Source organism: Apus apus, chromosome 10 (genome assembly GCF_020740795.1).
Source record: "Apus apus isolate bApuApu2 chromosome 10, bApuApu2.pri.cur, whole genome shotgun sequence".
NCBI lineage: Eukaryota > Metazoa > Chordata > Aves > Apodiformes > Apodidae > Apus > Apus apus.
The window spans coordinates 11303398-11315343 of NC_067291.1; the positions used below are offsets into that span (position 1 = coordinate 11303398).

The following is an 11946-nucleotide window of genomic DNA, read 5'->3' on the forward strand; positions in this document are numbered from 1 at the left end:
TGCTGTATTCCAGGACTGTAGCTTATGTTTTAATATACGTTAATACTGGTGATGTTTAATTTTTTTCTCCTATAGATCCCCCTGCCTTCACTAGCGCTACCTGCGATCTTACAGGCTGCAGTCATGTTCAGAATCATGTCTGTTCACAGCCCTGCCCCACTGCGCTAGCGCTGCAGAGTGAAGCATAGCCTGAGGGAGAACTGAGCAAGGCAGTGCGTGGGAGAGAAAGGCAGAACCAAAAATACTAAGGAAAGATGCACATGTGCAGCCGCCCCCTGCCTGGGCTCCGCGCCGCTCCGCGCCCCCCGCCAATGGGCGTGGCGGGGGCGTGCAGGTCACTATAAAGGCAGCGGGCCGGGGGCAGGGCGCAGTGGCGCTGCCGGGCGGGCGGGCGCGGAGCGGTGCGGAGCGCAGCTGTCCGGCGTGATCCTGCCAGCAGAGATGCTGCGGGTGCGGTGCTTGCGCGGGGGAAGCCGAGGAGCCGAAGCCGCGCATTACATCGGCTCACGGGTTGGTGCCTTGCAGATCCGCCGCCGGGCTCGGGGGGCTGGGGTTGAGGGTGCGCCGTCGAGAGGAGGTCCGGAGGTCCATCTGCGGCCCCTCCGCGGGCGGAGGCGTGCGGGGGTGCTCCGAGTGGTGGCGAGCGGGCGAGGGGCGGCTACAGCCTTCTCTGAATGAGGCTCACTCAGGCATACTCCCAGTTCAGCAGCACAAAGTTCAGTGACTCCAGACGCCACTGTCTGTACTGTGCCTCTGTGTTGTTACCCTTCTAACCCGACTGTATTAGAATGGCTCTAACAGACTATTTCTGTTAATGCTCCAAGGTATTCTGCTTTGGGGTTACAGATATAGGGCATTTCTGGACTGAACCATTGCTTTTTTTGCCTTTTGCAAGGGAAATATAATTTTCATTTTTATTTTTATTTTAAGCTTGGAAGAGCCTTTATGGGATGGGTGCAGCAATCTTTCCAGAGCACCCAGGCAGCTACAGCCTCCCAGAACACCTGTGCTGCCGATGACAACAAGGCTACTAGCCCCGTGCCTAAGGACTGTCCTGTTTGCTCATACAATGAATGGGACCCACTGGAAGAGGTCATTGTGGGAAGAGCTGAAAATGCTTGCGTCCCACCCTTTTCTGTGGAAGTTAAGGTAAAGAATAAAACTATTTAAAATAGGAATTAATGCAGTTTTTATATAAACACTTGGCTTGAGCTTTACAGTGCACTAGGTATGGTGTTTACTTTTGAGGATTCTTCTTTCAAGTAGTTGTTTGCACCTGTGAAATACTACAGCATAGCCATGTTGGTAGGGAATATGGTTTTTTTCTTTCTGCTTTCAACTGAATAACCTGTTTTAACAGAAGTCAGTAGTAGAGGGAATCTCTAATATGTGCAGTCTGCTCGAGTAATACAGCCCTGATGCTAAGTACACATTCTAGCTTCTGGGATGATGAGACCGATGAAAGCTTAAATGAGCTCAAAACTAAGTATGGTTACTAATTGAAAAGCAGATCTAGTTTTCTACTTAGCAGTCTGAGATAGACTGATTTCTATAGCTGTAGACCAGCAGAAGCATTGTTTAAATACTTTATAAATAGCTCACTGCAACTCTTATCTGCTACAGTAAGTATTGTATGTTTTCCAGTTTCCAACGTACAACAGAATCTGAACAAATTCCCATTTCTTTGTTCTCTGAAATGTATTTTAGAACAGAAACACTCAAGCAATGGACTTACTCCAGATTTTTATTGTGTACTTTACCTGGCCTTTAGAGTTACTTGGTATGTATTGTTACCTGTGTTGCTGAGGATGATCTTCAATTGTTCCCTTCCAGTACCACAGTACAGTACTATTTCTGAGGCAGCATCTAATCTGTGGCTATCACAGCAAAATGAGCTGGCACACTACTTCTGCTGAAGAGACCTAAGTAAAATTTTAAAGGATATTTTGACAAAGTTGATCAGAAGACCTCAGTTAAAATGAGAGAATTCTTCTGATCTGTTGTTGAAGAAATAGCAAAGATACTGAAAATATGTTTGAAATCCTGGAAATTGTAGTTTAGAGTAAATCTGGGTTGTAAGTGCGGGGAAGACTTCTCTTCCCATAGCACCTTTTACATCTGTTTATTTTTCTTCAGAATCTGAACTATGATTCTAGACAAAAGTGGTTGGAGGAGTGTGAATGAATTACTGCATCTTGGTAGTTCTAATCCCTAGATAGAAGAATAATAATTCAACTTACATTGGGACATTTGAGATGATATCTTGACCCCAGTGAGTGCAATGAAAACTTTGAGCCATTGACCATTACCCTATACTCTTCCCATGATACCTGTCCCTACTTCCATTGCCTGTGTATGTCCATCTTGACTTTTAGTTTGACCGGCAGGTCTCGACTGAGCCATGCTGGTCTTTTGCCCTCCTTGCCCAATTTCCTATACCAGGGGATTGAGACCTCTTGTGCTCTGTGGGAAGCATCCTTCAAGATTTACCAGCTCTTTTCTGCTCCCTTGTCCCTGAGGGCCATTTCCAACAGGGTCCTTGAAGACCTGGAAGTTAACTTGAGAGGACCATCACAGGGTTTCAGGAGTAGAGGATTTAGGCCTGTAAATGTTGTACTTGATTTAATTCAAGCCTGATAGGTGAATTTAACATCTCTTGCATTTCCTAGATTGCTGCTGTACCTGAAGTATGTCCTCTTCTAGCCAACAAGGCACGTTACCTGTACTTGAGATGGCTTTAGAATTCCTGATGTCACCTCTGTGACAGTACCAAAGTGAGGTTTTAACAAGGTTACTACAGATACACGCATTTTGGAGATGAGCTCAAGGTTGTTTTAGTTTAAAAACATGTCTACTAACCTTAGAAAATAGCAGAGCCTGTAGTTTGGTGTGTTTCTACAAGTCTAGTGTAATAAGGACTGCTTGGCAATACTAGCCACTAAATATTAACTGAAGTGTAATGTATTCTTAGTTTTCATCTGTTATTTGATAAATAATGAGAATTTCTGTAGGGCTGTGGCTAAAGAGGAGAAGAGACTTTTAGAAATATTTATTACATTATTTATTAAAGTATTTCCATTAGTAGAAACAAGTAATACAAGTTAATGATCCATCTACATCCAAAAATAGGGGGAAATAGAAAATCCTGATAACCCCATCTAAGAGTCCAACTAAACTTGCAAGTGGGAATGAAATGTGTACATAGTTCACATTCCAGAATGGCTTTACCTTTTTCCTGCTGTTCCTCCAAGGACTTTTTTCCATGTGCATCATGCCACTTGTACAAGTCTGTTATCAGTACTGAAGCTATCTGCTAGTTCAATGAATCACAGAATTTTTGGAGTTGGAGGGATCTTAAAGAACTTTGAGTTCCAACTCCCCTGCACGGGCAGGAACACCTCCCACTAGAACAGGCTGCTCAGAGCCCCATCCAACCTGGCCTTGAACACCTTCAGGGATGGAGCCTCCACAGCATCTCTGGGCAGCCTGTTCCAGTGTCTCACCACCCTTACACTGAAGAATTTATGTCTGATCTCTAACCTAAATCTCTCTTCTTTCAGCTTAAAACCATTACCCCTTGTCCTCTCACTGCAAGCCCCTGTAAAAAGACCCTCCCCAGCTTTCCTGTAGGCCCCTTCAGGTACTGGAAGGCCACTATGAGGTCCTCCTGAAGCCTTCTCCAGGCTGAACAACCCCAACTCCCTCAGCCTGTCCTCATAAGAGAGGTGCTCCAGCCCTCAGATGATTTTTGTGGCCCTTCTCTGGACACGTTCCAACAGGTCCACATTTTTCTTGTGCTGGGGGCACCAGAGCTGGATGCAGTATTCTAGGTGAGGTCTCACCAGGGCAGAGTAGAGGGGCAGAATCACCTCTCTCGATCTGCTGGCCACACTTCTTTTGATAGACCCCAGGATGGAGTTAGCCTTCTGGTCTGCAACTGCACATTGGTGTCTCATGTCCAGCTTTTGATCCACTAGTACCCCCAGGGCCTTTTCCACAGGGCTGCTTTCAAGCATGTCCTCTCCCAGGCTGTATTCATATCTTGTGCCTGCTTAGCACATAGATGTGAAACTTAAATTTGTTACTTATTGTAAGTATTTTTGAAGACATCAGCCATTCACAACTAGTCTAACACCTGCACTTACATACATATGACTGGACATATGCACATCATAAAACATATGAGTGAAATCTTGCAAATGCTGTGTATAAATAGAAGTAGTATAGACAAAAAATTAAAACTGCAGAGCACTACCATGATAGGGATTCTCAACCAGGAATAACCATTATTTATTTGAAGCCTTGTTGCTTCTCTTTTCCTTCCCCTTTCCTCCTCCCCCTCCTTTCCATTTATTTTAGTAGAATCAGCAGGGCATTAACAATTCTTAGCAACTCTTCAGAATATTGAATGAATCAAATATAAGGCACACTACAACATGTTAGGGTCATAACACATCCAAAACAATGGGAAATCAGTGAAAGAAAAATAAGAAAACTTGAACATTAAGAATTGTATCTTGTGCATCTGTTTCACTCTAAGAAAATAAACAATGCTTATTCTTTGTCACCTGTCCTTTTGTTTTAGGCCAACACGTATGAAAAGTATTGGGCATTTTATCAGAAATTTGGAGGCCAGAGCTTCCCCAAAGACCATTTGAAAAAAGCTATTGCTGAAATTGAAGAGATGTGCAATATTTTGAAAAGAGAAGGTGTAATTGTCAAGAGACCTGATCCAATTGACTGGTCTGTGAAGTATAAAACACCTGATTTTGAGTCTACAGGTAAATATTCTTCCATTGTTGAAGGCCTTGTCTGTTTAGGTCTTGTCTGAGACATTTTGGATGTCATCTAGGCTACTTTCTAGCTTGGAGCAGGATTATTCTCAGATCTAGATGAGGTCAGTGATGGCTTTGTGTAGCTATGACTTGGAAAATCTCCAGTGACAGAGATTCTGCCACCTGGCTTGCTGACCTCTTTCAGTGCTGCATGGATTTCCTAATGAAAGATGTTTTCTTAATACCTCAGTTGAACTTCCCAGACCAGCATCTGTTGCCAGATTCCCTTTCTACATTGCCACTGCCACTACCAAGAAGTGTTCATCTGTCATGTTTGATTGGAACGTCTCTTTACCTGCTGACACATTCCTCCTTGTGTAGCACCATATGATTTTGGTTATTTGCAGTGAGAGCATATTGGCTCATACTCAGCTTTGCATGAAGTGTAGTCTCCAGGCTCCTTTCATATCAAATGTGTTCTTAAAGTTGTTCTAGTGGAATTGAAATTCATTAGGGAACAGATAATGTTAATGGAAAGTCTAATGGGACCGCTTCCTGCATTAGTTCTGTGTTCCATCAAATTCTGTGCTATTACTTTTTAGAAGGATGACATACAGAGAAGAGGGGTCCACTTGGAAACTTGCTCCCCGTTATTATCTTTTAAAGTCATCAGAGTAAATCCTAAGCATTCATCTACTTAATTTCCATTAATTTCCATGGATAGGTTGTAGTTTGTGAATGGTTTTCATTTAGCCACGAACTTTTTACGAGTGAGGCTTTGTAGCAAAAGTTGCATGTATTTTGAAAAAATGTCACTTTGATACATAACTGAAGAATGCAAGGCCTCAAATTACGCGTTGGTTTCCTGAATTTGCTAAAGATGCTTTTTTGTCATTCATTTGGATAGAAGTAATAGTAAAATGAGGGTGAAAAGTGAACAAGCTGAAAAAGCTGAGAAAAATATATGTGTCTCATAGGTTAATGGCCTTTTTCCTTTCAGGTATGTATGCTGCCATGCCAAGAGACATCCTGTTAGTGGTTGGAAATGAAATTATTGAAGCGCCTATGGCTTGGCGTGCTCGGTTCTTTGAGTATAGAGCATATAGACGCATAATCAAAGATTATTTCAACCGTGGTGCTAAGTGGACAACTGCCCCCAAACCCACAATGGCAGATGAACTCTATGATCAGGTATTGTTCTTATTTTGCTCCAGAACTTCAGTTATGGTTATACAGCGTTTTGTTGATAGTTTAACCTGTTATCTGTGTTTCATAAAATTGCACGGGGCAACAAAATTATACAGGCAATTTGTGCGTTTCTTAGTTATGCAAATATTCTGTAGCCTTTCCAGCTGCAACTGAGTCTGTCTAATTAGGGAACAAAAAACTGGAGGTTGGATCTGTTGAATTCAAGATTACTGATTGTAACTTAGCATTACCAAAGAGGAAGGAATTTTAGAAAGACATCACAAAGATTATGTTCAAGAATTAAGATTTCCTGAAATATCCATATTTCCTGAGTGTATCAGGAAAGTGGGAAAGAATATGTGTTTTGTCCAGAAAAAACCTCGTAATCCTTGTTTTACATGAGTATTAGTATTTTGAAGTTACATAAAAGCCATCGTGGAAGATCTAAATTACGAATATTTACCTTCCAAATATTTAAGTGAATATGTTTTGTTTTTTTCTTTTGTAATAATTTTGACTCAGACAATTTTGGTAGTTTCCCATAGGCCCTCAAATGCATTAGGATCTTAATAACAGCATCTACAATAAGCACAGTAAAACTCGTTGTGGAATGATTGTAACTTTCTGGGGACAGTGACAACTATCAATGATGCAAAGAAGACTTTGTTAAACAAAATTACCTTAAAGTAATCTGTCAGTACCAGGGAACTTCTAGAGCCTGTTTTAAAGCATAGAATCTACTTATCCAGTAGTTGTTTTGAGCTGTGTTTTATACCTCATTTGTTATTAAATGCATTGTGTCATTCTAGAATCTATTTAGGTTCCTGAAGATCTCCTTTCTAGTGTGAGTACTGTTCTATTTGAAGATGTGGGAAAAGTAGGGAGTCCACCTTTTTTAGAAAGTAGCTTGCATATCAGTATTTTTGTCACTGTGCAGTGATTTCTTGGACTGATAGTTACACTTCACTGGTAATGAATACTTTTGATCCAGAAGCCAGAATATTACAGAAGCAGTGGCTCTGAAGAACAATTAACTTCTTGGTATAACTATTGTCTCTTATCACCTGTTCTTGAGTGTACTTAACACCTTTGACTTAAACTTCCACATTTATGCTTTCTTTTTTATTTTAGTAAGAAGTAAACCAAATCAGCTCCTACTAGCTATCAATATAAACATTTTCCTAATTTCAGAATGCTCTTTAGTAGCAAATAGCTTAAAAACTTTCCCTTACCATCTCCAACCTAAAGTTGTTATTCCTTTTTCTGTAACTAGGATTATCCAATCCGCTCTGTTGAAGACAGGCATAAACTGGCTGCTCAGGGAAAATTTGTAACTACTGAATTTGAGCCATGCTTTGATGCTGCTGACTTCATTAGAGCTGGAAGAGATATCTTTGTACAAAGGAGCCAGGTAAACAAATGTTACTTCCAACATTTTTTATATCTATCTTAATGATTGATACTTGTATTCATGTATTTTTAAATTGAACAGCATTAAAATAAGAAAGTTGAAAAATCAAATTGCTATTCATAGAATGTCTGATATATGGGATGAGACCGTCTTACAGCTAAGGGGTTAGCTAAGGACACAAACTTCTGTTATTTTTGCTCTAACTATTTATTTAAATAACACCTTAAACTAAGCTTGGATGCAGTTTATATTCTAGCCTGGTGAAATCTCCTTTGTCCTGTTTTCAGGTTACAAATTACATGGGCATTGAATGGATGAGGCGACATCTTGCACCAGACTATAGAGTCCACATAATATCCTTTAAGGATCCTAATCCCATGCACATTGATGCCACTTTTAATATCATTGGACCTGGTCTTGTGCTCTCTAACCCAGACCGTCCCTGCCATCAGGTAAGGGTGTAGCAGGATGGGAAAGTGTTTAGTGTTTAAAAATTACTCAGAATGTTTAGGTCCCTGCTGGATAATTGCTAAACCACAAGTTTATTTCAATAATATTATATTGCTGAATTTAAATAGCACTCAGACTGTTGTTCAGGATCTTGTTGTTTTGCATCTTGACCCTGGAACATCCTCAGCAGTGCAATGACCATTGCTCTCCCCTAGTTTTCTGCTACTGCAAAATACTTTTTGAAGAGTATGAAAGAGGAGAGACATGTTTCAGTATGTAAAACCTGCTGCTTCATTCTGAGAAAAAAAGCCCTTATGTTGCTAAACAGTGCGATCAGATCAGAAAACCTTCCACAGTGTAAGAGCTCATCTCTGTTACAGACATGTTGCCTGTGCTGTCAGTGCTTGAGGATTCCCATGATTTTAGAAGCTGTACAATGACATGGGAATTAGCTGAGCCAATAGTATGTGCAGCAGATTATGGAACCACATGCACAGCACAGTTCTTAGAGGCAATATTACTCCCTTCTCAGCAAGTGGCTTCAGTGCAAATGGGCCCATTGAATACTGCCTCTTGTAATATACATTATGTGAATAATTTCTGAAAATCAGTACTTCCCTTTTTGTTTTGCCTGTTTTTCATGATCTTACTTGCAAGAGGAGGCTCTTGGTCTCCTTGTGTTAAACTCATGTGCTGGGACTTTTTTAAAGGAAAACTGCTGTCTGTGTAGATAGAAAAGATAGATGCAGCTTGCTTTTCTGAAAGACTGATTTGGCAGTTCTGGATGACCGGGAAATCGGGGAGGAGGTGCCGGTGAAAGGGGTCTTTTCTTTAAAATGTTGGCAGGCCAGGCTGGTTATTGAGTTTCCAGAATCGGAGCTCCACCTCGTGGTAACACTTGAATAAAGTGCTCTTCCAAGTATTCAGACGATGAAGTTGAAAAGTCGATTTCCCTTAGCCAAATTATCCTCTTATTTTTAACTTAATTGTGTTATTCTTAGAGACGTAAATTATTCCCTAAGATACCTTTGTTTTGTTCCCTTTGTTAAATAAACTGCATACTAAGTTTCTGATGCAGCATGGTGAAAATAATATTTTATGTGGTTTTATTGGTGTTTATGTTTCTGTAAATGGCAGTGTAATTCATATAAAAGGCTTTCACAGTCATATGGGAAGGGATAATATAAAAAATAATTTAAATTAATACTTTTGTGCTGTTACTAATATATTTTACTTTAACGGGCTCCAAACTGCATGTGTTGCCTTTTGTCTTAAACATATTTTAGTATACCTAGTATATATAAAAACAGGAGAAACAAATTCTAGTGGTATGCAAAGTTTGAGAAGACTTTCAAAAGATGCTTGTATGAAAACTGAGTTTGTAGATGGAACTTGAATGAGGGCAAGAGTAGTGAACATTGGGAAGGGGATGTTATGTATATTGAAGCAGCCTGAGAAAATGTGTCATAGGTTGGAGGAAATAATGTGATATTTTAAGTAGAATCAAAATGTTTAGAATCAAATTAAATTGCTTTTTCAGATTGAGCTCTTCAAGAAAGCAGGCTGGACCGTGGTTCGCCCCCCAGTGCCACTGATTCCAGATGGTATATTCACTTTTTCTTCTCTAAGAATTAAAAAATTATTCTTAAGAGTAGTAATGCGGTCAACATTGGTACAGTAGAAGGTTCATTCTCCTGTGTTTAGATCACCCACTGTGGATGTCTTCTAAATGGCTCTCTATGAATGTCCTAATGCTGGATGAGAAACGTGTGATGGTGGATGCCAATGAGACATCAATTCAGAAGATGTTTGAAAATCTGGGTATGTCCTAACAAATTTTCAACATATACTTAAAATTATTGTGATACCAGCTGTGCACATCAGGATGAATGGAGATCTCTCTTCAACTTACTCTCACAGTAGTCAAAGCAGCCAGCACTGGAAAAGGTACTCAAATAATTGGATTAGCAAGTAAGAATAATTCAGTGATTTCTCTTCTGCATACTTCAGTCACATGAATACAGGCTTCTTGCATCTTGTGCCCCATACAGCTTGCAGCAAATAAAGTTATGAGTAGCAATTAAAGTCAATGCTAGCAGGCTTCTGAATGAGATTTTAAAATATAAAACTGTTCAGTTTGGAGTTAAAAATCTCTCTTGGAGAGTTTGGGTTTTTTGGTTTTTTTTTTGGTTTTTACTGGCACATCATAACACATCAAAGACCAGCTGTGCTCCAGACACTGTATATTCCTGAGGGTTTTGCAGGAATAAACAACTCATCGATGTTCCTAGCTTGTTCTCTGCCTAGAATTTGGTAAAATAAATTCTTAGCAAATGAGCAGAAAATACTTGCCATACTTCCATCTAGCCATATGATCTGACGAAGCATTATCTACTGTTCTAAATAAAGCTTACCACAGGAATTTGAGATTTTAATTTTAAAGTATGCAATATGTTTCTTGCAGGCATTTCCACAATTAAAGTGAACATTCGCCATGCCAACTCATTGGGAGGTGGTTTCCATTGCTGGACATGTGATATCCGCCGCCGTGGTGCCCTGCAATCTTATTTTGACTAGTTATGAGCCAGATAGGTACAATGGTTCAGCTTCTAAAATAAGCATAGGAAATTAATAAATTAATTTCACTTTTGTTAAAACAACTGCATGAGCTCTAGTGGTTGATCAGTGGTATCCTTACAGTGGTCTGGTAAATGATTTATTCTTACATACTCTTCACTTTCAGCAGTATAACTGAAACTACTTCCACTAGCAATACAGGTTTTCTGGCCGGCTTTTTGAAATACATCCTTCATATATAAAGCCTTTTCACATTGGCTTTGAATGTAAAAACTTGACAAGACAGCTAAATGGTCTTACTAAAATAGCTTGGCCACTAATCTTCAACATCTACCTCTGTCTAGTTACTCTATCAAAGAGGCAGCTTGAAATGTTAAACTGGAGCATACTTTTCTTGTTCCTTTTAATCAGTCTGTTGTTCTGATATATTCATTTTTAATGAAGTTAAAATCGATGGAACTGTACAGATCTCTTATGGAACCAAGTAATTTTTTAACATTTTTCATGTTGAGCCATACAGCTATTTACAGAGAATATCCAGTATGATCTAACTTTTAAAACATATTCACTTACTTGCTGTGGCCTTCTGCATTTTTTCTGATAAGTCATGCATCTGGATACTTTTTATATATTGCTTTTTGTATTGCTGAAATTGGTTTTTATTTAACTTTTAAGTGTACAAATGATAGCTAATATTCTGCTTGTACAGGTTTTACTCTGAATTGTTTACATAACTTAAAAAAAAGAGAGCACAAAACACAAAAACCCAAGAGCCCCCCTCTAACCCTAAACCTCTGACATCTTCCAAACTCTTTTTCCTCCAACTGTAGCAGATACAGAAAGATGCATCAAACATGACAGATGCTGTGAAGGAGTTTGAGTATTGATTACCAAGTATGTACTTTTTATGCTAATAAAGTTTTTTGCATTCTCAATTTGTTGCCTTCCTGAAAATGAGTAAGCATGGGTACATGTTTGTAGAAGACAGATGGAAAGTCAAAATATACATGGATTTTTTTTTTCTTCCTGTAAAATATGTAACATCTTAGGCACTTGTATAATGAAGAAGACCCTGTTTTTTCTGCAACAAATATGAATGACAACTCTTGCTAATCTCCTGTGTTTCTGCTTCTGTTTTGCACAGAGGTAGGACTGGTGGGGGAAAGTAATATTAATAGATGTTTCTTACCAGAGTGTGGAGGATGCAGTGCACTTTGAGAGGAAAGGTGTCACTTATAACAGGCTCACATATAAGCCAAATAGCAGTATTTTACTGCTGGGTAGGACTAAACAATATAGAATGTCAATAATATAGACGTGTCAACAATATAGATTACTTCAAGATATGCCAGACTGGAAGAGCTAATGAGACAGCTGCCATTGCTTGACAGCTGACTGCTTGACAGTAAGAGATGATCCCTCTTTTCCCTTTGAAGTCAAGGCTCTTTAGACAATGGAAATTCATGTGAGTCTTCCTGTAACCAAACTTTGCTTTCTAGTGTTGACAGTGGTACAGGACAGCTGCACAGAGGAGCATGCAGAGCA

General features: G+C 39.6%; 1 protein-coding gene across 1 annotated transcript; it reads left to right on the forward strand.

Moving 5' to 3' along the window:
* The first annotated feature begins 380 nt into the window (after positions 1–380).
* On the forward strand, positions 381–11336 carry GATM (glycine amidinotransferase). The gene is made up of 9 exons (XM_051628583.1): positions 381–510; positions 931–1149; positions 4586–4781; positions 5776–5966; positions 7237–7374; positions 7662–7826; positions 9365–9428; positions 9529–9645; positions 10289–11336. Exons 1-9 carry the CDS (start codon positions 442–444, stop codon positions 10399–10401), a joined length of 1272 nt encoding a protein of 423 aa, XP_051484543.1. The 5' UTR covers positions 381–441; the 3' UTR covers positions 10402–11336.
* The last annotated feature ends 610 nt before the right edge of the window (positions 11337–11946 follow it).